General features: G+C 45.2%; 1 protein-coding gene across 1 annotated transcript; it reads left to right on the top strand.

The window, feature by feature from the left end:
- The first annotated feature begins 179 nt into the window (after positions 1 to 179).
- TXNIP (thioredoxin interacting protein) lies at positions 180 to 4998 on the top strand. Its single transcript, XM_069728726.1, has 8 exons — positions 180 to 551; positions 1505 to 1577; positions 1678 to 1825; positions 2233 to 2335; positions 2444 to 2700; positions 2815 to 2974; positions 3079 to 3230; positions 3475 to 4998. Exons 1-8 carry the CDS (start codon positions 302 to 304, stop codon positions 3505 to 3507), a joined length of 1176 nt encoding a protein of 391 aa, XP_069584827.1. The 5' UTR covers positions 180 to 301; the 3' UTR covers positions 3508 to 4998.
- Positions 4999 to 27319: the final 22321 nt, after the last annotated feature.

Below are 27319 nucleotides of genomic sequence, written 5' to 3'. Positions count from 1 at the left end.
TGTCCACGCGGCGCTTCTCAGCTTCCCATTGGCTGAGGGTCCGGGGAACAACACTGCGCCGTCCAATGAGCGCGCTGTACACGAGGTGAGCACGACTCGCACTCCTGGATGCACATGGTGGGCAGGGCGTGGCTTGGAGAGGGGCGGATATATAAACGGGAGCTTCCGGATGCTTGTTTACAACTGATTGAGCGGCTGCGAATGAGGAGCTTACTGCCTTTGTGACTTAGTGCCCGATAGACAATAACCACAACAAACCCTTTTTACTTTCTGCTGCTTACCTGATAGATTAATAGTCATCATGGTGGTCTTCAAGAAAATCAAATGCTTTGAGGTGGTCTTCACCGACCCTGAGAAAGTCTATTGCGGAGGGGAGAAGGTGACGGGCAAGGTGTTGGTGGAAGTCTGTGAGGTGACCAGGGTGGCCGCCGTCAAGTTCCTAGCCTGCGGCGTGGCCAAGGTCCTTTGGTCCTCCGGATCTCAGCACTGCAAGCAGGAGATGGAGTACCTGAGATATGAGGACACCCTGCACATGGAGGATCAGCCCACTGGTGAGAGCACACGGGAGATCTGCAGTGGGGGGTTACACTGCTAGGCTCTGCTTGTCCGCATTGTTTTGGTTTTGTCCTATGGTTGAACTACAAGTGCTAGCATTGCACTGCATCAGGCATTACATATGAATGATTGCATGCTCGACAGCAGTAATTCTGGTGTGTATTAATGCATAGACCTTCACCACCTCCTAATAATTCACAATTTGAATTAAGAGGGTTTTTTTTTTTTTTTTGTGGAGGATGATAGTTGCAAAATTTTATGAGTGCCTGTACAGGAGTGCTAGGTTTTGTCTATTAATGACTCCACAGCCACTCGTATAAGGCTATGTGCACACGTTGCGGATTCACTGCCGATCCACAGCGCTTTTTGCAGCACAGAAACGCTGCAGATCCGCAATTGATTTACAGTAAATCAATGAGAAATAAAAATGCTGTGCGCACTTTGCGGAAAATCCGCTGCGGAAACGCTGCGGTTTAAAAAGTAGCATGTCACTTTTTTGTGAATCTGCAGCGTTTTTGTACCCATTCCATTATAGAAAACCGCAGGGGTAAAAACGCTGTGGAACCGCACAAAAAACGGGACAAATCCGCAGGTGCGTTTTCTGCCAGGAGAGGCAGAATCCGCACCAGAAATTCCTAAGCCTAATCCGCAACGTGTGCACATAGCCTAACCCATCAGTGGTGGCGTACCCTGTACGAGCAGCAGGTCTTGGCTCGAGGCGCCGTGGTTGTAGCATTGGCTCGGTACTGTATGATATACTGTATATGAAACTTGATGCAGTGATGAGATGGGTCCTCTAGGGGCTCTTGGCAGAACATAAGAGCTGTGTTGGCAGAGTTTATCCTATGAAGATCCAGCTGTTTTTCCACATCCATTAGATAATATGATGCTCTAAATGCTGCTCTAGTTTTTACAAATGCTTAATTTTTTTTTCTCAATTTCTCTGCAGATTCTGATGGCTCTGTAATCTTGAGACCTGGCAATCAATACGAGTATAAATTTGGTTTTGAACTCCCTCAGGGGTAAGTTAGCCTATGCAACAGCAGAATAATATGTTGGTCCAATAAGCTGAAGATGATGCAGGTGAACTAATGTAGCTTCTCCTTTTTATTCTTTTTCTAGGCCCTTGGGCACCACCTTCAAAGGGAAGTATGGATCTGTAAAGTATTGGGTGAAGGCATTCCTCGAACGTCCATCGCACCCTGCTCAGGAAGCGCAAAAGAAATTCGAAGTGATTGACTTTGTGGACGTTAACACTCCAGATTTATTGGTGAGTTTTAAATTTCCTTTTGGCTTTGTTTACTTATGCATCAGATGTGTCCCATAAAATGAGTAACCCCACAGGAGTCCCTCATGGATCTAGCACTGCTCTAAAAAGTCTCCATATTCCAAGCTATGAATGGTTTACATCAAACTACAAGTCCCAGCATGCTCTAACAGTTGGAGAGCCACTGGTTGGGATTCACTGCTGTGCATAATCAAAGGCCAGCTCTTGTAATTGTGGTACCTAATTACCCCTGGAAGGCCAAGGTCTCTGGTTAAGTGCTACAATTCTTTAGTAATTTTGGTTGCAAATTAACAGCAGAAGGCAAGGGGTCAATATCACTAGACCATCTTCAGTTATGTTAGTTTAGGTTCACTGGCCTGGAAAACTAACAAAATTTCCTCCTCTTACAGTCTCCGATTTCTGGCAAGAAGCACAAGAAGATGACTTGCTTGTTCATTCCTGACGGACACATATCCATGAGTGCCAGTATAAACCGCAAAGGATTTTGTGAAGGTGAGTTGCCTCTTGCCGTTTTCTTGTTACTCCACCATTGTAGGACAACTCAATTACAGCTTATGCTCAATTTCTTGGTTATAATTTTTTTTTTTTCCTTTGTTCTAGGCGAGGAAATCTGCATATCTGCTGACTTTGAAAACACCTGCTCTCGTATTGTTGTCCCCAAAGCTGCCATTATCGCCAAGCACACCTATTTGGCCAATGGCCTAACCAAAGTCTTCACCCAGAAACTCTGCAGTGTGAGAGGAAATCACATAATCTCCGGCATGACAGATTCTTGGAGAGGAAAAAGCATCCGTGTACCAAAGATAAAGCCATCCATCCTTGGGTGTAACATCCTACGCGTGGAGTACTCTTTACTGGTATGTAGTTCCTCCACTTTTTTTTATTTTTTTTATTTCTTTGTGGTACTTCGTAGCTCAAAACAACTTAATTACTAAGTCATACATTTAATATAATGTTGCTCATTCTTACAGATCTACGTCAGTGTTCCTGGAGCAAAGAAGGTCATTCTTGACTTGCCTCTAGTCATCGGCAGCAGCTCATCAGGTCTTAACAGCCGCAGTTCCAGCATGGCAAGTCAGGCAAGTTCTGAAATGAGCTGGGTAGAATTGAACATCCCAGGAACTCCAGAAGGTACATGTATATATTTTTACTTTAAAGCCTCCTTTCTTTATCTTTCTAGTTTTAGTATTTGATCTAGAGTTGAACGTCATCTAATCCTTTTCCTCTTTCTGTAGCACCACCATGTTATTTGGACATCATCCATGAAGACCACAGGATAGAAAGCCCAACAACTCCACTGATTGATGAGTTTGACAGTATCTGTGATAGTCCCATCTTCATGTATGCACCGGAGTTCAAGTTTATGCCACCTCCAACCTACACAGAGGTAAAAATGAATCCATATCTAAAATCCAATATAGTGTATGTGTGTGTATGTATGTATGTATGTGTGTGTGTGTGTGTGTATATATATATATATATATATATATATATATATATATATATATATATATATATATATATATATATATATATATATATATATATATATTCTCTCTTTATTTATTTATTTTTCACAGATCTAGATATAAACGTGCAGTATCTTAACCATTCTTTTTGTTACCCCGCAGGTTGATGCCAATAAGAACACCTCTCTGCATTAAACAGAAAGAGAAGCACTTGACTGGTTACTCCGAACTTTATTATATAGCACTGCTATAAGCAGTTTTGTTCTAAGTCCTATGGCCTTATCCTTCTGGGTTCCAAGAAGCTAAATACAATGCAAAGCCAAATTGCTGACTGATTAGCCACCCAAAGACTGTCCAATTTCTTTTTTCAGCTGTGCCATCACAATGCAAAGTCTTAAGGGTAGGGCTGTGGTCTGCCTCGCACGCCGACCGAGTTGTCGTAGGTATATGGCAGATGGAGAGGACACTCCAAAAACACTGTTAATTCACTGAAAGCAGTGTTTGGTATTAAATCAGAACCAAGCATCGTTCAGAATGACTGGTTTCAAGATCAACTTGTTTTTCTATATTTATATTGAGTCAAAGAATTTCAATTGAAGTAGGAGCAAAGTGTGCAAGTCTGCCATGTATTGTCTTTTGGTGCCTTTTTTTCACATTTTGTCATTCCAACCGAGGGCAAGAGATGCTCTCTACGACGAGGCTACGTAAATGAAGAATTGTCACACGTAGAGGGTGTTGTCTTCTGACCTCGGTGTATCATGGCGCTCTCTTGAAATCCTGAGCACAACTTGTATACCGATCTTGGTGAAATGTAAAATATTATGTGCTGCATGATTATGTAACAAGCATTATGTTTATCGTCTTGAGAAGGTGTTTTATAGTTAAAGCAGTGTTACACTTTATTTTTTTTGTTTCTGTTTAAGCACTTGTCTTTTGAACTGTTTAAGTTCATATTATTCTTTAGGGCTGATACTCAACCACTACACTTACGACATATTCTGTTGCTTTATCAAGAAGGTCTTCCAGGTCTCTTCACTGCAACCAGTTTTGTCTTATGGTAGCAAAAATGGACTGCTGCTTATTTTCTACTTTGCCTTTTTGTAACCACAAACTGTGACACTCCCGAAAACTTTTTTTTTTTCCTGGCAATAAAGGGATTCTGTTGGTTTTTTGTTTTTTTTTTTCCCCCCCAGCAGTGCAGTGGGGGTATATACATAAAGGGCTTTATACAAATGCTAATTCAAAGCCATACTTTATTTTTTATTTTTTTTTCTATGCACTTTGTTTTTGGATGGGTTACCGAGATTCATGGCAAGCAATGTCAAAGTAAATGATTGTAAAGCTACCGCCAATACTTGCCTTGTTTCCCTGGTAAATAAAAAAATAAATAAAAATAAAATCTTGACCCATCTAAAAAAAAAATTTTTTTTTTTTGGTATGTGTTCAGATGTCTGCCTGCTTTCAAGTATTTACATATTCTTATGAGAAAGTACTTAATAGTATTTGTACTGTACTATGACTTTTTATACTATTTCTTGACTATGCTTGCGCCAAGGAGATTTATGTATAAATTGACTGCAGGATTTTGTTTGTATATTTAAGTGTTTTTATTCTATTTTGTATTGTGGCCCAAGTTTTGGGTGTTTGTTTTTTTAATTTTGAAATAAAAAGTTTCGTTATAATAAACCCTGATGTCAAACTTTCATACACAAAGATGTAACCCCTGCGTGGAATAATCAGTCGGACTTGAGGTCAAATAAAACATGGACTGAAGTTTATGCCACCTATCTGGTGGAAAGTTGTAGGCATGAGCTTTATGGGTGCAACTTAAATGGGATTTCAATGAGTCTTCAGGAAGAGAATTGGTCCAACATGTTTTTAAGGTCTAAAGGCGCTCAATATCATGGTTGGCCATACGACTCCAATATACAGTGGGTACGGAAAGTATTCAGTTTTGGGCACCGGTGCTCAGGAAGGGTATAATAGAACTAGAGCGAGTACAAAGGATGACAACAAAATTATTAAAGGGAATGATGGAACTACAATATCTAGAGAGATTAGCAAAACTAGGATTAGTCAAGAAAGACTGAGGGGTGATCTAATAACCATGTGTAAATATATAAGGGGACAATACGAATATCTCTCCAAAGATCTGTTCATACCAAGGAAGGTGACGGTCGCATGGGGGCATTCTCTGCGATGGTATGCATTGACTTTCCCCAGCTCTCCCTGGCTCCTGAATGTCTATATTGCATTGATTTTTCTATGCTTCCCCTGGATCTGAGTGTCTTGGTGCAGCACATATAATCCTTTTTAGTATGCTTTCTTACCTATCAGCCTGTTTCCATGACCTGTTTTCATGAATCTCATTGTGTGATCCTGGCATCTGAGTGGTCAGTCCAACCCCTCCCTCTCTTTATGACCTCTGCTTAGTCTCTACATCTGGTCTCCCATACCCAGCCACCTCCTCATTCACACCTGATTGCCCTTAACTGGGGATATATTCACATGCAGGAGTCTGCTACAGACGCATTCTGCTGCATTCATCTTTTAACTTCCATCTTTTAAATTACATCTTTTTAATTATGATTTTGAATTAGACTGAATTGGACAGGAATTGACTGGAAGGTAACAGAATACCAACCACTGCAATGTTTCGGTTTCTTTTCTCTTTCACCCCCATACTACTTTCCTTCTTACAATTTCCTGCAATCCCTCCACCCAGTAAGGAACTAGTAATTTCTTCCTCCATCCTCCCCAGCCATCTCACCTTCTCAGAACTGTTCCTCTACATACAATCCTTTTTCTCCAGACACACACAGCCGCATCATGTCCTATCCTGCTCCCACCTTCTAATGTTCTATCTGCTACTCCTCATTGCTGGTGACATATCCCCAAATCCCAGCCCTCCCCAACTCATCCCCACACTCGTTTCTAACCCCCTGCCACGATCCTCCGCACGTTTTGCCAACCATAACCTCATACCCATTCATCCAGCCCCCGCTCCCCCTACTTGGAGCACTATGGAACGCACGCTCCATCTGCAACAAACTGCCATTTATCCATGACCTCTTCATCACCAACAAACTCCTTCCTCGGCCTCACTGAAACCTGGCTCACCCCCTCTGCCTCTCCAGCTGCGCTCTCCTATGGCGGATTCCACCTCTCACACCCCTCGCCCCAGCAACAAACGTGGAGGAGTTGGCTTGCTCCTGTCCGACACCTGCTCCTTCACTCCAATCCTGCTACCACCCTCCGCTAATCTTCCCTCGTTTGAGGTGCACTCTGTCCGCATCTATTCCCCCTCCAACCTCCAGCTGGCTGTCATCTACCTCCCCCCAGTACTAGCCATCTCCACCTTTCTCGACCACTTCACCACCTGGCTACTTCATTTCCTCTCTGTCGACATCCCCACTATCATGGGTGATTTCAATATCCCCATTGACACTTTCACCTCAGCTGCCTCTAAACTTCTATCACTGCCTCCTTTGGCCTCTCAATGGTCCTCTGAGGCCACTCACAATGATGGCCACACGCTGGACCTCATCTTCACCCACCTCTGCTCCCTTACTAATCTCATTAACACACCACTCCCCCTGTCTGACCACAACCTACTGACATTCTTTCCTCTCCTAATGTGCAACCCCCACTCCACAAACTCCCTCGCAGAAATCTCAAACATCTCAACTTACAATCACTCTCGGAATCCCTTCTCCCTCTCACAGACATAGCTTCCCTTCATGACACAGATGCTGCTGCCACTTTTTATAACACCACAATAACAGCAACACTTGATTCGGCTGCCCCGCTGAAGCATGGTAAAACTCGTACAATTAACAGGCAGCCCTGGCTGTCCAGCCTGACCAAAAAATTGAAACGGGCTTCCAGGATTGCTGAGCGGAGATGGAAGCAATCCCGCTCTGCCGACCACTTCACTGCATACAAGCAGTCCCTCACCAGCTTCAAGTCTGCGCTCACTGCCGCAAAACAAACTTCTCATCTTTCATATCCTCCCTGTCTCACAACCCTAAACAGCTTTTCAACACTTTCAATTCTCTACTCCGTCCCCCAGCACCTCCCCCCTCATTTCTGCTGAAGACTTTGCCTCTTTCTTTAAACAGAAGATCGATACGATCAGAGAAAGCTTTGGCCCATAGCACCCACTGCGCCTCTTAGCTGCTCAACCCTGCTCCTCCAAAACCAGCTTCTCCACCATGACAGAAGATCAGCTCTCCACCCTCCTGTCAAGATCACACCTCACCACCTGCACGCTTGACCCGCTCCCGTCCCACCTCATCCCTAACCTTTCCACGGTCTTCATCCCAACCCTAATGCACCTCTTCAACCTCACTCATAAAAGGTGTCTTCCCCTCATCTTCAAGCATGCCAAGATCACACCCATCCTCAAAAAGCCCTCCCTCGACCCATCCTCTGTCTAGCTATCGCCCGATATCTCTTCTCCCTTATGCCTCCAAATTGCTGGAGCAACACATCCATCTTGAACTGTCCTCCCACCTCTCCTCCTGCTCCCTCTTTGATGGGTTACAATCAGGCTTCCGCTCCCATCACTCAACTGAAACTGCCCTAACTAAAGTCACCAATGACCTAATAACTGCCAGGAGCAAGCAACACTACTGTCCTTCTCCTGGACCTGTCTTCTGCCTTTGACACTGTGGACCACTCCCTTTTGCTACAAATCCTCTCATCTCTTGGCATCACAGACTTGGCCCTTTCCTGGATCTCGTCATATCTGACAGACTGAACATTCAGTGTCTCCCTCCCCCACACCACCTCCTCACTTCGCCCCTTGTCAGTCGTTGTTCCTCAAGGCTCTGTTCTAGGACCCCTACTCTTCTCATCTACACTTTCGGCCTGGGACAGCTCATAGAATCCCATGGTATGCAGTACCATCTCTATGCTGATGACACGCAGATCTACCTATCCGGACCTGACCTCACCTCCTTACTTACCAAAATCCGCACTGTCTGCTATTTCAGCCTTTTCTGCTCGCTTTCTACAACTGAACATGGACAAAACAGAATTCATCATCTTTCCCCCATCTCACTCTACACCTCCACCAGACCTATCCATCAATGTCAATGGCTGCTCACTTTCCCCAGTCCCACACGCCCGGTGCCTTGGGGTGATCCTCAACTCTGCCCTCTTTCAAGCCACATATCCAAGCCCTTGCCTCCTCCTGCTGTCTCAAACTCAAAAATATTTCCCTGATCCGTGCTTTCCTTGACCGCAACACCGCAAAAATGCTAGTGCATGCCCTTATTATCTGCTGCCTCGACTACTGCAACCTGCTACTCTCTGGTCTCCCCTCTAGCACTCTGGCACCACTCCAATCCATCCTACACTCTGCTGCCCGACTAATCTACCTGTCTCCCCGCTATTCCCCAGCCTCTCCACTATGTCCAGCCCTTCACTGGCTTCCTATCGCCCAGAGACTCCAGTTCAAAACCCTCACAATGACATACAAAGCCATCCACAACCTGTCTCCTCCATACATCTGTGACATGGTCTCCCGGTATTTACCTACACGCAACCTCCGATCCTCTCAAGGCCTCCTCTACTCCCCTCTCATCTCTTCTTCCCACAACCGCATCCAAGACTTCTCCCGTGCTTCCCCCATTCTCTGGAACTCTACCCCAGCACATCAGACTCTCGCCTACCATAGAAACCTTCAAAAAGAACCTGAAGACTCGCGTCTTCCGACAAGCCTATAGCCTGCAGTGATCCTGAAGTTACTGAACAGCCGCACAACCTGCCCTACCCTCTCCTAGTGTTTCATCACCCATCCCCTGCAGACTGTGAGCCCTCGCGGGCAGGGTCCTCCCTCCTTATGTACCAGTGTGCCTTGTTATCTGCTCATGTTTAATGTATTTGTCTATATTTGCCTCGTATTCACATGTAAAGCGCCATGGAATAAATGGAGCTATAAAAATGTATAATAATAATTCTCTGAGTCTGGAGGAAAGAAGGTTTTTCCACCAACATAGAAGAGGAATCTTTACTGTTACAGCAGTGAAAATCTGGAATTTTTTGCCTGGAGATGGTGACCTCAGTCGAGGAGTTCAAGAGAGGCCTGGATGTCTTCCTGGAGTGTAACAATATTGTATCTTAAGGCCCCTTCACATTAAGCGACGCTGCAGCGATACCGACAACGATCCGGATCGCTGCAGCGTCGCTGTTTGGTCGCTGGAGAGCTGTCACACAGACAGCTCTCCAGCGACCAACGATGCCGGTAATCAGGGTAAACATCGGGTAACTAAGCGCAGGGCCGCGCTTAGTAACCCGATGTTTACCCTGGTTACCATCCTAAAAGTAAAAAAAAACAAACACTACATACTTACCTACAGCCGTCTGTCCTCCAGCGCTGTGCTCTGCACTCCTCCTGTACTGTCTGTGAGCACAGCGGCCGGAAAGCAGAGCGGTGACGTCACCGCTCTGCTTTCCGGCTGACCGACGCTCACAGCCAGTACAGGAGGAGTGCAGAGCACAGCGTTGGAGGACATACAGCGTTAGGTAAGTATGTAGTGTTTTTTTTTTTTACTTTTAGGATGGTAACCAGGGTAAACAAAGGGTTACTAAGCGCGGCCCTGCGCTTAGTTACCCGATGTTTACCCTGGTTACCAGTGAAGACGTCGCTGGATCGGTGTCACACACGCCGATCCAGCGATGTCCACGGGAGATCCAGCGACGAAATAAAGTTCTGGACTTTATTCAGCGACCAACGATCTCCCAGCAGGGGCCTGATCGTTGGTCGCTGTCACACATAACGATTTCATTAACGATATCGTTGCTACGTCACAAAAAGGAACGATATCGTTAACAATATCGTTATGTGTGAAGGTACCTTTACAGTTATTACCGTAGGTTCTTTAGAAGGTCGTAGACCTGGGGATTTATTCTGACGGAATATAGGCTGAATTGAATGGACAAATGTCTTTTTCCAGCCTTGCTAACTATGTTACTATGTTAATTTATTTCAGTTTGTTAATACAAACAGTGATCTATTTAAATTGTTTATTTCTGTTAACGTTGATTATGGCTGACAGCCAATGAAAACCCAAATGTCATTATCTCAGTGAATTAGAATACTTTATAACACCAGCTTGAAAAATTATTTTAAAATCCGAAATGTTGGCCTACTGAAAATGCACTCAACACTTAGTCGAGACTCCTTTTGCATCAATTACTGCATCAATGTGGCATAACATGGAGGCGATCATCCTGTGGCACTGCTGTGGTGTTATGTAAGACCAGATTGCTTTGATAGTAGCCTTCAGCTCGTCTGCATTGTTAGGTCTGGTGTCTCATCTTCCCCTAGACAATACCCCATACACTCTCTATGGAGTTAAGGTCAGGCTAGTTTTCTGACCAATCAAGCACAGTGATACTGTTGTTTTTAAACCAGGTATTAGTACTTTTGGCAGTGTGGACAGGTGCCAAGTCGGAAACTTCCCACTAGACCTCAATCAGCTTGGATTGTGGCCTCTCCCATCTTCCTCTAGACTCTGGGACCTTGATTTCCAAATGAAAATAAATCTTTACTTTCATCTGAAAACAACACCTTGGACCGCTGAACAACAGTCCAGTTCTTTTTCTCCTTGGCCCAGGTAAGGCTGCTTTCACACATCAGTTTTTTGTCATCAGTCACAATCCGTCGAATGTTAAAAAAAAACGGATCCCTCGCAGATTGTGAAAAACTGATGAGACAGATCTGGGGTTTTTTTTTTGCTGCATCCGACTAGCTGATCGAGCTAGTTGGGTCATAAAAAAAAAATCAGAATGCTCAGTTAAACGGAATTGCCGTCATTTGACAGACTCAGCGCCATAGGCTTTCAGTCTAGCAAACAATGGACGGCGACGAATCCGTCGCTGTCCATTTTTTCGACGGACACAAAAACATTACTATGTCCGTTTTTTTCGGCAGCCGGATAAACAATTTTCGACGGATCCGCCGAAAGACGGATGAAACGTGAGGCAATCCGTTGCTAATACAAATCTATGAGATAAAAACTGATCCGGCGGCAACATTCGCCGGATCCGTTTTTTTCAAAATTTGCCAGATTGTGACTGATGGCAAAAACTGATGTGTGAAACCAGCCTAAGACGCTTCTGGCATTGTCTATTGGTCATGAGTGGCTTGACACAATGAATGTGACACTTGTAGCACATGTCCTGAATACGTGTGGTGGCTCTTGAAGCAATGACTCCAGCAGAAGTCCACTCCTTGTGAATCTCCCCTAAATTTTTGAATGACCTTTTCTTAATAATCTTGTCAAGGCTGCGGTTATCCCGGTTGCTTGTGCACCTTTTTCTACCACACTTTTTCCTTCCACTCAACTTTCCATTAATATGCTTGCATACAGCACTCTGTAAACAGCCAGCTTCTTTAGCAATGACCTTTTGTGGCTTACCCTCCTTGTGGTGTGTGTCAATGACTACCTTCTGGACATTGTCAAGTCAGCAGTCTTTCCCATGATTGTGGAGCTACTGACACAGACTAAGGGACTTTTTAAACCCTTATGAAGCCTTTGCAGGTGTTTTTTGATAATTATTCTAATTTACTGAGATAATGACTTTTGAGGTTTTCATTGGCTGTATTCCATAATCCTCAACATTAACAGAAATAAACATGTGAAATAGATCACTCTGTAATGACTCTATACAATGAGTTTCACTTTTTGTATTGAAGAACTGAAATAAATTAACTTTTTGATGATATTCTAATTTTGTGAGAAGCACCTGTATATAGGGCATTTATTTTCAAGCAATCGTGCATGGGGGAAATAAGGTTGAAAATTAGTTCTCCAGAAGCAAGAAGGTTGCCTCATACCAGCCAACCCAAAGACTATCTTTCAGCGGAGAGGTCATATCAGATTACTTATCTCCACCTTTCCTGAGCTCCTCCACAGATAGCGTCCTCATCTTGGATGTTTCCACAGGAGGCTTGCTGCTTTACTTTTTTTTTTTTTTAGTGTTTTGATGTTGATCTTTTCTGTAGTGGTCACTAGCACTGTTTTATTTTTTTGCCCCAAAAGGAGGGTGCGATGGATGAGAACCATTATCTTCCTTTTTTTAAAATGACCAACTGAACACATGGTAAAGCTTGTCCTCATCCAGATAACTCTCTTGGTAAGTCTAAGGACACCCGACTCTTCGGTCTTGATAAATCAGTTAAATCTGTTTTCTTTTATGCTAAAAATGGGCTTAGGTACCACGAGGGTCAAGAATGTAAATCAGTATATTGTTGGTCAGTAAGTACACTGTATGTCTCCAGCTTCTCCAAGACCCTGAATGTCTATTTGATCTCCATTTTTTTTCCTCTGGTATGCACTGCTCACCCTTAACTCTTGTTCTATAATGTATTTCACTTCTCTGGTGTCTTCCATGCATACCTCTGAGTGGTCAGTCTAACCCCTCCCCCTTTTATGAGCTTTGTTTTACTCTGAACATGTGTTCTGGCCACACACCCTCACATGCTCTCACAGATGAACCCACTTACCAACACATATGCATGCGTCTGCTCCAGACGGCATCTGCTCCATTCGTCTTTTAAATTACATCTTTTTAATTACTTTGAATTAGACTGAATTGACTGGAAGGTATTATTATTATTATTTATTATTATAGCGCATTTTACTCCATGGCACTTTACATGTGACGAGGGGTGTACATAATAAAAACAGGTACAATAATCTTGTACAATACAAGTCACAACTGGTACAGGAGGAGAGAGGACCCTGCCTGCGAGGGCTCACAATCTACAAGGAATGGGTGAGGATACAGTAGGTGAGGATAGAGCTGGTCCTGCAGTGGTTTGGTCGATCTGTGGTTACTGCAGGTTGTAGGCTTGTCGGAAGAGGTAGGTCTTCAGGTTCTTTTTTGAAAGTTTCGGTAGGTGAGAGTCTGATATGTTGTGGTAGAGAGTTCAAGAGTAGGGGTGATGCGCGAGAGAAATCTTGTATGTGATTGTGGGAAGAGGGGAGTAGAGAAGGAGATCTTGTGAGGATCGGAGGTTGCGTGCAGGAAAGTACCGGGAGACGAGGTCACAGATATATGGAGGAGACAGGTTGTGGATGGCTTTGTATGTCATGGTTAGGCTTTTGTACTGGAGTCTGTGGGTAATGGGGAGCCAGTGAAGAGATTGACAGAGGGGAGAGGCTGGAGAATAGCGGGGGGACAGGTGGCTTAGTCGGGCAGCAGAGTTTAGACTAGATTGGAGGGGAGCGAGAGTGTTAGAGGGGAGGCCACAGAGCAGGAGGTTACAATAGTCGAGGCGGGAGATGATGAGGGCATGAACTTGGGTTTTTGCAGATTCTTGGTTTAGGAATGTATGGACCCGTGAACTATTTTTGAGTTGAAGGTGGCAGGAAGTGGAAAGGGCTTGGATATGCGGTTTGAAGGAGAGAGCAGTGTCAAGGATTACCCCGAGGCAGCGAGCTTGTGGGACTGGGGAGAGTGGGCAGCCGTTTACTGTAATGGATAGGTTCGTTGGGGGGGTCGCGTGAGATGGGGGAAAGACAACAAATTCTGTTTTGTCCATGTTAAGTTTTAGAAATCTAGCGGAGAAGAAGGATGAAATAGCGGATAGACATTGAGGGATTCTGGTTAGTAGGGTGGTGATATCTGGTCCAGAGATGTAGATCTGTGTGTCATCAGCATAGAGATGATACTGAAAACCATGAGATTCTATGAGCTGTCCCAGGCCAAATGTGTAAATAGAGAAGAGCAGGGGCCCTAGAACTGAACCTTGCGGGACTCCAACAGATAGGAGGGCGAGGTGAGGAGGTGGTGAGTGAATGGGAAATGCTGAATGTTCGGTCAGTTAGGTATGACGAGATCCAGGATAGGGCAAAGTCTGTGATGCCAAGGGATGAGAGGGTCTGTAGTAATAGGGAATGGTCCACTGTCTCAAAGGCAGAGGACAGGTCCAGGAGGAGGAGGATAGAGAAGTGTTGCTTGCTCTTGGCGGTTAATAGGTCATTGGTGAACTTAGGGCCGTTTCAGTGGAGTGGTGTGACCGGAAGCCTGATTGTAAGCGGTCGAAAAGGGAGTAGGAAGATAGATGGGAGGACAGTTCCAGATGGATGTGTTGTTCCAGTAGTTTTGAGGCATAGGGGAGAAGTGATATAGGGCGATAGCTAGATACAGAGGATGGGCCAAGAGAGGGCTTTTTGAGGATAGGTGTGGTTGAGGCATGTTTAAAGCTTGAGGGGAAAACACCAGTTGTTTGTGTTAGGTTGAAGAGATTGGTTAGAGTTGGGATGAAGACTGTGGCGAGGTTTGGGATGAAGTGGGAAGCGATCGGGTCAAGTGCACAGATGGTGAGATGCGATCTTGACAGTAGAGTGGAGAGTCGATCTTCTGTAATGGTGGAGAAGTTGGTTTTGGAGGTGGAGGGCAGGGTAGTTGGGAGGAAGGGCTCTGTGGGTTGTCGACTAAAACTCTCTGATGTTCTCAATCTTCTGCTTGAAAAATGAGGCAAAGTCTTTAGCTGAGATGAGTGGGGAGGGAGGAGGTGCTGGGGGACAGAGGAGAGAGTTGAAGGTGTTGAATAACTGTTTCGGGTTGTGAGACAGGGAGGATATGAGAGATGAGAAGTAGGTTTAGCTGTGGCGAGTGTGGTCTTGAAAGTAGTGAGGGACTGTTTGAATGCGATGAAGTGCTCGTTGGAGTGGGATCTTTTCCATCTCCGCTCTGCAGCCCTAGAAGCTTGCCTCAGTTCTTTGGTCAGGCTGGTGTGCCAGGGCTGTCTGTTGATTTTGCAAGCTTTGGTATGTGTGAGAGGGGCAAGAGATTCCAAAGCTACAGCTATTGTGGTGTTATGTAGAGCGGCAGCATCATCTGCATTGTGTAGGGAACTTATGTCTGTGAGAGGGAGGAGGGATTCAGAGAGTGAATGTAGATCAAGGTTTTTAAGATTTCTGCGAGGGTGTGCAAGTTTGTGGGGTGGGGATTGTAGACAATGAGTGGAGAGGGAAGAGAATGTGAGTAGATTGTGGTCAGAAAGAGGAAGAAGTGAGTTAGAGAGGTTAGATAGGGAGCAGAGGTGGGTGAAGATGAGGTCCAATGTGTGACCATCTTTGTGAGTGGCTGCAGAAGACCATTGAGTGAGGCTGAAGGAGGAAGTGAAACATAGAAGTTTAGTGTGCAACCCCCACTCGACAAACTCACTCACCCTCCCGAAATCTCAAACACCTCAACTTGCAATCACTCTCTAAGTCCCTTCTCCATCTTACAGACATAGTCTCCCTTCATGACACAGATGCTGCTGCCACTTTTTATAACACCACAAACAGCAACACTCGATTCGGCCGACCTGCTCATGCATAGTAAAACTCGTACACTCAACAGGCAGCCCTGGCTGACCAGCCTGGCCAAAGAACTGAGACGGGCTTCCAGGATCGCTGAGCACAGATGGAAGCGATCCCGCTCCGCCGACCACTTCTCTGCATACAAGCAGTCCCTTGCCAGCTTCAAGTCCATTCTCACTGCCGCAAAACAAACTTCTCATCTCTCATATCCTCCCTGTCTCACAACCCTAAACAGCTTTTCAATACTTTCAATTCTCTACTCCATCCCCCCTCCCCCTCCCTCCCCTCTCATTTCTCCCAAAGGCTTTGCCTCTTTTCTTAAACAGAAGATCGATACAATAGAGAAAGCTTTGGCCCACAGCGCCCAATGCCCCTCTTAGCTGCTCAACCCTGTTCCTCCAAAAGCAGCTTCTCCACCATGACAGAAGATCAGTTCTCCACCCCCTGTCAAGATCACACCTCACCACTTGCACGCTTGACCCACTATCGTCCCACCTCATCTCTAACCTTGCCACGGTCTTCAGTCCAACCCTAATGCACCTTTTCAACCTCTCACTCACAACAGGTGTCTTCCCCTCATCCTTCAAGCATGCCAAGATCACACCCATCCTCAAAAAGCCCTCCCTCGACCCTTCCTCTGTGTCTAGCTATCGCCCGATATCTCTTCTCCATTATGCCTCCAAATTACGGGAACACGTCCATCTTGAACTGTCCTCCCACCTCTCCTCCTGCTCCCTCTTTGACCAGTTACAATCTGGCTTCCGACCCCATCACTCAACTGAAACTGCCCTAACTAAAGTCACCAATCACCTACTAACTGCCAATAGCAAGCAACACTACTCTGTCCTCCTTCTCCTGGACCTGTCTTCTGCCTTTGACACTGTGGACCACTCCCTTTTGGTACAGATCCTCTCATCTCTTAGCATCACAGACTTGGCCCTATCCTGGATCTCGTCATATCTGACAGACCGAACATTCAGTGTCTCCCTCCCCCACACCATCTCACTTCGCCCCTTGTCTGTCAGTGTTCCTCAAGGCTCTGTTTTAGGACCCCTACTCTTCTTCATCTACACCCTTGGCCTGGGACAGCTCATAGAATCCCACGGTATGCAGTACCATCTCTACGCCGATGACACGCAGATCTACCTATCTGGACCTGACCTCACCTCCTTACCAAAAATCCACACTGTCTGCTATCTCAGCCTTCTTTTCTGCTCTCTTTCTAAAACTGAACATGGACAGGACAGAATTCATCATCTTTCCCCCATCTCACTCTACCCCTCCACCAGACCTATCCATCAATGTTAATGGCTGCTCACTTTCCCTAGTCCCTCACGCCTGGTGCCTCAGGGTGATCCTCGACTCTGCCCTCTCTTTCACACATCCAAGCCCTTGCCTCCTCCTGCCATCTTAAACTCAAAAATTTTCCCGGATCTGCGCATTCCTTGACCGCGACACCACAAAAACACTAGTGCATGCCCTTATCATCTCCCGCCTTGACTACTGCAACCTACTACTCTCTGGCCTGCACTCTGGGACCACTCCAATCCATCCTCCACTCTGCTGCCCGACTAATCTACCTGTCTCCCCACTATTCCCCAGCCTCTCCCCTATGCCAAGCCCTTCACTGGCTTCCTATCGCCCAGAGACTCCACTTCAAAACCCTTACAACGACATACAAAGCCATCCACAACTTGTTTCCATACATCTGTGACATGGTCTCCCGGTACTTACCTACACGCAACCTCCGATCCTCTCAAGATCTCCTTCTCTACTCCCCTCTCATCTCTTCTTCCCATAACCGTATTCAAGACTTCTCCCGTGCTTCCCCCATACTCTGGAACTTTCTACCCCAACAAATCAGACTCTCGCCTACCATAGAAACCTTCAAAAAGAAACTGAAGACTCACCTCTTGCGACAAGCCTACAGCCTGCAGTGATCCTCAACCTACTGGACCGCTGCACAACCAGCTTTACCTCCTATTTCTCCTAGTGTATCCTCACCCATCCCTTGCAGACTGTTAGCCCTCGCGGGCAGGGTCCTCCCTCCTTATGTACCTGTGTGCCCTGTTTTTTGCTCATGTTTAATGTATTTGTCTATATTTGCCCTCTTTTCACAAATAAAGTGCCATGGAATAATTGGAGCTATAAAAATGCATAATAATAATAATAACCAACACAGAATTAACCCCTTCCCGACCTTTGACGCATACGCTGCGTCATGAAAGTCGGTGCCATTCCGACCCATGACGCAGCATATGCGTCATGGAAAGATCGCGTCCCTGCAGGCCGGGTGAAAGGGTTAACTCCCATTTCACCCGATCTGCAGGGACAGGGGGAGTGGTAGTTTAGCCCAGGGGGGGTGGCTTCACCCCCTCGTGGCTACGATCGCTCTGATTGGCTGTTGAAAGTGAAACTGCCAATCAGAGCGATTTGTAATATTTCACCTAAAAAACTGGTGAAATATTACAATCCAGCCATGGCCGATGCTGCAATATCATCGGCCATGGCTGGAAACACTTATGTGCACCCACCCCACTCCTCCGATCGCCCCCTCAGCCCCCCGATCTGTGGTCCGCTCCCCTCCGTCCTGTGCTCCGCTCCCCCGTCCTCCTGTCCGCTTGCCCGTGCACCAATCACACCCCCCGCGCTCCAATCAAACCCCCCCGCACTCCGATCCCCCCCCCGCACACAGCGACCCCCCCGTGCTCCGATCCACCCCCCCCCCGCACAGCGATCCCTCACCCCGTGCTCCAATCCTTCCCCGTGCTCCAATCCTCCCTCCCGTGTTCCGATCCACCCCCCCCATGATCCGATCCACCCCCCCCCGTGCTCCGACGCCCCCCCGTGCCCTGATCTCCCCCCCCTTATACTTACCTGGCCGCCCGAGGTCCGTCCGTCTTCTTTCCTGGGCGCCGCCATCTTCCAAAATGGCGGGCGCATGTGCAGTGCGCCGCCGAATCTGCCGGCCGGCAGATTCGTTCCAGAGTGAATTTTAATCACTGAGATATAACCTATCTCAGTGATCAAAATAAAAAAAATAGTAAATGACCCCCCCCCTTGTCACCCCCATAGATAGGGACAATAAAAAAAATAAAGAATTTTTTTTTTTTTCACTAAGGTTGGGGTAAGAACTAGGGTTAGGGTTAGGGGTAGGGTTAGGGTTAGGGGTAGGGTTAGGGGTAGGGGTAGGGTTAGGGGTAGGGTTAGGGCTAGGGTTAGGGCTAGGGCTAGGGTTAGGGTTTCGGTATGTGCACACGTATTCTGGTCCTATGCGGATTTTTCCGCAGCGGATTTGAAAAATCCACAGTGCTAAACCGCTGCCGATTTATCGTGGATTTACCGCGGTTTTTCTGCGCATTTCACTGCGGTTTTACAACTGCGATTTTCTATTGGAGCAGTTGTAAAACCGCTGCGGAATCCGCAGAAAGAAGTGACATGCTGCGGAATGTAAACCGCTGCGTTTCCGTGCAGTTTTTCCGCAGCATGTGTACAGCGATTTTTGGTTCCCATAGGTTTACATTGAACTGTAAACTCATGGGAAACTGCTGCAGATCCACAGCGTTTTCCGCAGCGTGTGCACATACCCTTAGAATTAGGCTATGTGCACACGGTGCGGATTTGGCTGCGGATTCGCAGCAGTGTTCCATCAGGTTTACAGTACCATGTAAACATATGGAAAACCAAATCCGCTGTGCCCATGGTGCAGAAAATACCGCGCGGGAACGCTGCATTGTATTTTCCGCAGCATGCCAATTCTTTGTGCGGATTCCGCAGCGTTTTACACCTGTTCCTCAATAGGAATCCACAGGTGAAATCCGCACAAAAAACACTGGAAATCCACGGTAAATCCACAGGTAAAACGCAGTGCCTTTTACCCGCGGATTTTTCAAAAATGATGCTGAAAAATCTCATACGAATCCGCAACGTTGGCACATAGCCTTAGAGTTGGGTTGGAATTAGGGTTGTGGTTAGGGTTAGGGGTGTGTTGGGGTTAGGGTTGTGGTTAGGGGTGTGTTGGGGTTAGGGTTGTGATTAGGGTTACGGCTACAGTTGGGATAAGGGTTAGGGGTGTGTTGGAGGTAGAATTGAGGGGTTTCCACTGTTTAGGCACTTCAGGGGGTCTCCAAACGCAACATGGCGCCACCATTGATTCCAGCCAATCTTGTATTCAAAAATTCAAATGGTGCTCCCTCACTTCCGAACCCCGACGTGTGCCCAAACAGTGGTTTACCCCCACATATGGGGTACCAGCATACTCAGGACAAACTGCGCAACAATTACTGGGGTCCAATTTCTCCTGTTACCCTTGAGAAAATAAAAAATTGCTTGCTAAAACATCATTTTTGAGGAAAGAAAAATGATTTTTTATTTTCACGGCTCTGCGTTGTAAACGTCTGTGAAGCACTTGGGGGTTCAAAGTGCTCACCACATATCTAGATAAGTTCCTTGGGGGGTCTAGTTTCCAAAATGGGGTCACTTGTGGGGGGTTTCTACTGTTTAGGCACACCAGGGGCTCTGCAAACGCAACGTGACGCCCGCAGACCATTCCATCAAAGTCTGCATTTCAAAAGTCACTACTTCCCTTCTGAGCCCCCACGTGTGCCCAAACAGTGGTTTACCCCCACACATGGGGCATCAGCGTACTCAGGAGAAACTGGACAACAACTTTTGTGGTCCAATTTCTCCTGTAACCCTTGGGAAAATAAAAAATTCTGGGCTAAAAAATTATTTTTGAGGAAAGAAAACGTATTTATTATTTTCACTGCTCTGTGTTATGAACTTCTGTGAAGCACTTGGGGGTTCAAAGTGCTCACCTCACATCTAGATAAGTTCCTTTCGGGGTCTAGTTTCCAAAATGGGGTCACTTGTGGGGGGTTTCTACTGTTTAGCCACATCAGGGGCTCTGCAAATGCAACGTGATGCCCACAGAGCATTCCATCAAAGTCTGCATTTCAAAACGTCACTACTTCACTTCCGAGCCCCAGCATGTGCCTAAACAGTGGTTTACCCCCACATATGGGGTATCAGCGTACTCAGGAGAAACTGGACAACAACTTTTGGGGTCAAATTTCTCCTGTTACCCTTGGGAAAATAAAAAATTGCGGGCTAAAATTCATTTTTGAGAAAATAATTTTTTTTTTTTATTTTCATGGCTCTGCGTTATAAACTTCTGTGAAGCACTTGAGGGTTCAAAGTGCTCACTACACATCTAGATTAGTTCCTTTGGGGGTCTAGTTTCCAAAATGGGGTAATTTGTGGGGGATCTCCAATGTTTAGGCACACAGGGGCTCTCCAAACGCGACATGGTGTCCGCTAATGATTGGAGATAATTTTCCATTTAAAAAGCCAAATGGCGTGCCTTCCCTTCTGAGCCCTGCCGTGCGCCCAAACAGTGGTTTACCCCCACATATGGGGTATCTGCATACTCAGGACAAACTGGACAACAACATTTGTGGTCCAATTTCTCCTATTACCATTGGCAAAATAGGAAATTCCAGGCTAAAAAATCATTTTTGAGAAAAGAAAAATTATTTTTTATTTTCATGGCTCTGCATTATAAACTTCTGTGAAGCACCTGGGGGTTTAAAGTGCTCAGTATGCATCTAGATAAGTTCCTTGGGGGGTCTAGTTTCCAAAATGGGGTCACTTGTGGGGGAGCTCCGTTGCATTGGCACACAGGGGCTCTCCAAATGCGACATGGTGTCCGCTAACAATTGGAGCTAATTTTCCATTCAAAAAGTTAAAAGGCGCGCCTTCCCTTCCGAGCCCTGCCGTGTGCCCAAACAGTGGTTTACCCCCACATATGAGGTATCGGCGTACTCGGGAGAAATTGCTCAACAAATTTTAGGATCCATTTTATCCTATTGCCCATGTGAAAATGAAAAAATTGAGGCGAAAATAAATTTTTTGTGAAAAAAAAAGTACTTTTTCATTTTTACGGATCAATTTGTGAAGCACCTGAGGGTTTAAAGTGCTCACTAGGCATCTAGATAAGTTCCTTGGGGGGTCCAGTTTCCAAAATGGGGTCACTTGTGGGGGAGCTCCAATGTTTAAGCACACAGGGTCTCTCCAAACGCGACATGGTGTCCGCTAACGATGGAGATAATTTTTCATTCAAAAAGTCAAATGGCGCTCCTTCCCTTCCGAGCCTTACCATGTGCCCAAACAGTGGTTTACCCCCACATGTGAAGTATCGGTGTACTCAGGAGAAATTGCCAAACAAATTTTAGGATCCATTTTATCCTGTTGTCCATGTGAAAATGAAAAAATTGAGGCTAAAAGAATTTTTTTGTGAAAAAAAAGTACTTTTTCATTTTTACGGATCAATTTGTGAAGCACCTGGGGGTTTAAAGGGCTCACTATGCATCTAGATAAGTTCCTTGGGGCGTCTAGTTTCCAAAATGGGGTCACTTGTGGGGGAGCTCCAATTTTTAGGCACACGGGGGCTCTCCAAATGTGACATGGTGTCCGCTAAAGAGTGCAGCCAATTTTTCATTCAAAAAGTCAAATGGCGCTCCTTCCCTTCCAAGCCCTGCCGTGCGCCCAAACAGTGGTTTACCCCCACATATGAGGTATCAGCGTACTCAGGACAAATTGGACAACAACGTACGTGGTTCAGTTTCTCCTTTTACCATTGGGAAAATAAAAAAATTGTTGCTGAAAAATCATTTTTGTGACTAAAAAGTTAAATGTTCATTTTTTCCTTCCATGTTGCTTCTGCTGCTGTGAAGCACCTGAAGGGTTAATAAACTTCTTGAATGTGGTTTTGTGCACCTTGAGGGGTGCAGTTTTTAGAATGGTGTCACTTTTGGGTATTTTCAGCCATATAGACCCCTCAAACTGACTTCAAATGTGAGGTGGTCCCTAAAAAAAATGGTTTTGTAAATTTCGTTGTAAAAATGAGAAATCGCTGGTCAAATTTTAACCCTTATAACTTCCTAGCAAAAAAAAATTTTGTTTCCAAAATTGTGCTGATGTAAAGTAGACGTGTGGGAAATGTTATTTATTAACTATTTTGTGTCACATAACTCTCTGGTTTAACAGAATAAAAATTCAAAATGTGAAAATTGCGAAATTTTCAAAATTTTCGCCAAATTTCCGTTTTTATCACAAATAAACTCAGAATTTATTGACCTAAATTTACCCCTAACATGAAGCCCAATATGTCACGAAAAAACAATCTCAGAACCGCTAGGATCCATTGAAGCGTTCCTGAGTTATTACCTCATGAAGGGACACTGGTCAGAATTGCAAAAAACGGCAAGGTCTTTAAGGTCAAAATAGGCTGGGTCATGAAGGGGTTAAAGAAACTAATCCAATTTTATGCAGATGTTGCCTCCAGTTGTATTCATACATGTGACCCATTTTTTCAAGGAATCTACTAACTACAATCCACCAACGTTTTTTTTCTACACAGAAGTGATTTTTGAATGCAATCAAGAGATAGCCAGATGGCTGAGACAAAACATACAGGAATATCATTATCAAAGGCTGATGTGTTACCAAGTGATGGATCAGAAGGAGCGCTATTGCTTTTCGCTTGTGGACCATCATTTACTACACACAGATGAAAGGCAAATATTTACTGTAGCTGTATTAGGGACATTTGATGACTTGCTTTTCACAGATCCATATGGTGCATCTTGTCTCGTTTGGCTAAGGTCTGGTTTAAGAGCCCCATATAAATTACACTCATGTTTGGCTAACCTGCAGATATCAACGAATTTGGTGGGTATTAGCGATCTAATATGTATGGGGGCCCCTGACAATTGTTTGCCAAGGGAGCTAAGGATCTGGAATGTGCAATTTTGAACTGCTGATTCTATTTCCTCTCTCAAACATAAGCCGATGCCAGAGATGTCTGGCAGTGGCTCTTTTATAGAGAACAATAGAGCACTTGGTCAAACAAATTTGGGAGAGCTGGTCGAGTGGGCAGCTGGCTGAACCATCATTTGGCTTACAGTCATTTGATGTGTATGCCAGACTTTAGATCAAGACCTTTGGTGTTTTCATTGCAGTGAAGATAATGATGTTTAAGCATTAAGATTAAATAGTCAACTAGATCTGACATAATTACGTATTGACTGTTTTAGCCAAAAGGAAGAATTAAGGTTTTCAGGTGAATCAACGTTGAAAATACTTACAGTGGTGTGAAATGGTTTGCCCCTTCCTGATTTCCTATTCTTTTGCATGTTTGTCGCACTTAAATGTTTCAGATCACCAAACAACTGTAAATATTAGACAAAGATAACACAAGTAACACAAAATTCCTTTTTTAAATTAAGTTCTTTATTATTAAGGGAAAAAGAAATCCAAACCTACAGGGCCCTGTGTGAAAAAGTGATTGCCCCTAAATCTAATAACTGGTTGGGCCACCATTAGCAACAACAACTGCTAATGCAAAAGAATAGGAAATCACAAAGGGGGCAAATAATTTTTAACACAACTGTATACCGTATCTATTGCAAAGTGTTCTTCCCGCTTTTTCAGCTCCTATGCATTTTTTTCCACCACTCCATATTTTGCAGCCTTTTAACTTTAGTGTCAGGCTTAACATGGTGGCCAAGATGAATCCACATCCAAGAATTGACATCTGGCTTTTTTTTCTCAACTCAGTTTTCAAATCCTTGTCAGACTAAACTTGATGTAGCAATGTGATGGATTCAATTACACCCACTAAGTAGTCCCCTTTTCCCAAAAGTTCCTAGCAGAGTTGTGAAATGAAATACAGCTTGACTGCTCATGGTTTAGTGAACTGCTTTGGTCCATCAGTAGTACGGAGAGTGTCCTATTTCCCTTACAAAATTGTCCAAATATCATAGGAGTGGCTTTATTCTAATGATTCCTAACAGTTGATTCAGGCATCAGTCTTTCTCGTGATCAGTGATTTTCATGGATGAAACTTTTGGATTTTTCATCTCCATGTCTACATGGGTTCTCCAGGACTTGCTAGGACAAGTTGAAGACAAGAATATTTACACATTTTATCCCAATGTTTATATTTAAAAATCAATGTCATGAACCTCAGGGAAGACATTTTTTATTTGTATTTCCTGTGAGATCCATTGGTTATGTCTTTTTTCATGAACTGGTTATGTCTATAATAGACCAAGCCAATATAAACTAGACACCTTCCACCCCCCACCCATCACCTGTAGCCATCCCGCACTCGAGGATTTCATTTAGTCAGTTCTTTTTCCACTCTACATACTATTGTGAATATTATCTGTTACCAGTGTTGTGCTAAATGCGATGCTTGCACCGCAGCAGAATACAAAGCTGCGGACCGCCTGGCAATGGCTTTAACAACCTGTAAACATGTTATCTGAATGGAGTCACTCTGTTCCTTTTCATTGTGGTATGTGGGATTGGCGTCCTTCCAGAAATGTCTCACACTAGAGATAGACTGTACCTTTTATGAGTCGATCTACAAGCTCTCTCTGCTGACGGGCCTCCGAGCCTCACGCTATACTCTGTATTACGCCGTCCTCCTTTGTTTTTTTCTTGCTCCAAATACAAGGGCGTACCTATGGCCGTAGCTTTTTGTGTGACAGATTAGAAGTCAGCAAAAGGGGTAAGATCTTGCTATGCTACCGAATTGGGTTTCTGATTTGTGAATAATAGCAAAAATCACTGAACATGAAAGTTCTTGCAACCCAATTTTTTTTTTATATTTTACTATAAATGATCGCCATAAGTGACTCAGGTCATTATACACCCCCAAGGGGAGGGTAAATGTTTTCCTGTGTAATACATCTTTATTTCTCCTCCATCATATCCTCTTGGAAATTGCAATTCTAATTATAACCCTCCTCAGGACTCTCATCTGTAACCCAGAAAGCTGCCAATATGTTAGGGAAACTTTTCCATTGGCTAGTTACAGTTTATCATCTTCCCCAATACACCGGCTACCCTCATCCCTATTTTCACTAAAATTGGTACCTTTTGGTCTTCCCATAGATACAACTAACCTGCATAAAAAGTCTATTAGGTTATGGGAAAATGATGATGGAATATCTCCAGCCATGACAAAGCAGCGTCATCCCCGATACCAGCTATCCTCATCCTTAACTGAGTTTTTCTGATCTAAATAATATCAATATCTTTTGATCTGCCCCTCAGTGCCTCCTATTCACTGAAAATGTTTGGATATCAGGTTACTGGAATACATTGACGGATTATCTTCTGCTCTAACAGAGTCGCTTCCTCACTGATAAAGGTTATCCCCATTCCTAACCCAAGTTCCCCGCTCTCAATAATACCGTCACCTTTTGGTCAGCCCTGTTGATGTCCCTCCCACTGAATATGTCTGGCTGTCAGGTTATTGGAATATGATGATGGATCATCTCTAGCCGTGGCAAAGCAACTTCGTCCCCAATTCCAGATATCCTACCTATATCAGAGCCTCTCTTCTCTAACTAGTATTGGTACCTCTTCGTCTTACCATTGGTGCACCCTGCTCACTGAAAATGTTTGGCTTTCAAGTTACTGGAATATATTTGTGAGAACTCTACGGAGGACTGAGAGGGCACTACTGAGAACACAAAGGAGTGGATCCACGGGACTGTGACAACGATCCTCCCACGGGCGAGCTGGCCAGATGGACCACCCCCTATACAGGGAGCGTTAGGGGCAGACCCACGGGAGACTATCGCCACAGCAGCTGGGAGACAGATGGACAGGACAGCGACTCACGGAGACACAGACTGGACGGTGGAGGGAACTGACAGGCTGAAGATAGGAACACGGGCAAGAGAAGACGCGAGCAGGTGGGAAGGCTACCGGAGAACCAAAACAGGACGAGGATCAAGGGCTGAATGGAAACACGGGCAGGACGGAAGAAGGACACGAGCTGGCTGGCAGGACACCAGAGGACTCACAGGACGGAGATCAAGGACAGGATCTAGGGGAAGCAAAGGTAGGTTAAAGTCAGGTAACAAGATATGCAGAAAAGGCATGCGGCCAAATACACTTGTATACACAAATGAGCATAAGGCACGGCAGGGAGGAAGGGGCAGGGTAATAAGGCCAGCGCTGCGCAATACTTCCGGGTAGAAGTCCTCCTAGGTGATAGAGGACAGAAAGGAGAAGCCAGGACGGAGTTCAGAAATGTGTGCGCGCAGCGCTGAACCTAGCATGCGCACGCGCCTGACGAGAGGCAGAAGCCAGGGGCAAGTGCTGAGGAGGGGACGCCCGGCGAATATCAGCAGCTGTGGAGGCGCGGCGGGACGCCGAGGACATGTGAGTATTGCAGGACGCGGGGAGCGGCAGCGACGTGACAATATTGATATATTATCTGGCTGTAACAGAGCCTCTTCCATCATCGATAACAGCTAATCTTATTTCTACTCCAGGCTCTCGACTCTCAGTAACAGGGGCACCTTTTGCTCACCCATGTTGATGTCTCTCCTACTGAATATGTCTGGCTGTCAAGGTTATGAGCATATGGTCATGGATTATTGCCTACTTTGACAGAGCCGCTTCATTCCCAATGCTGGCTATCCTCATTATTACCCCAGGTTGCTCGACCTACCTAACACTGTTACTTCTTTGTAGCTTCTACCATTATCCACCGAAAGTAAGTCCTCTAGCTGACAGAATTATGGAACTATGTAGATAAATTATCTCTAACCATGACATAGCTCCTTCATCTTTGATATTGGCTATCCTCGTTC

The sequence above is a fragment of the Ranitomeya imitator genome, chromosome 1, assembly GCF_032444005.1.
Source record: "Ranitomeya imitator isolate aRanImi1 chromosome 1, aRanImi1.pri, whole genome shotgun sequence".
Taxonomy (NCBI): domain Eukaryota; kingdom Metazoa; phylum Chordata; class Amphibia; order Anura; family Dendrobatidae; genus Ranitomeya; species Ranitomeya imitator.
The sequence above is the reverse complement of the archived record's forward strand: the minus strand, read 5'-3'. Positions and strand labels throughout refer to the sequence as shown.

Coding starts and splice junctions, on each gene's coding strand:
- TXNIP (XM_069728726.1), top strand. CDS start 302: ATGGTGGTCTTCAAGAAAATCAAATGCTTTGAGGTGGTCTTCACCGAC. Junction 1,578..1,677: donor GGTTTTGAACTCCCTCAGGG/GTAAGTTAGCCT, acceptor TTCTTTTTCTAG/GCCCTTGGGCACCACCTTCA. Junction 1,826..2,232: donor TTAACACTCCAGATTTATTG/GTGAGTTTTAAA, acceptor CTCCTCTTACAG/TCTCCGATTTCTGGCAAGAA.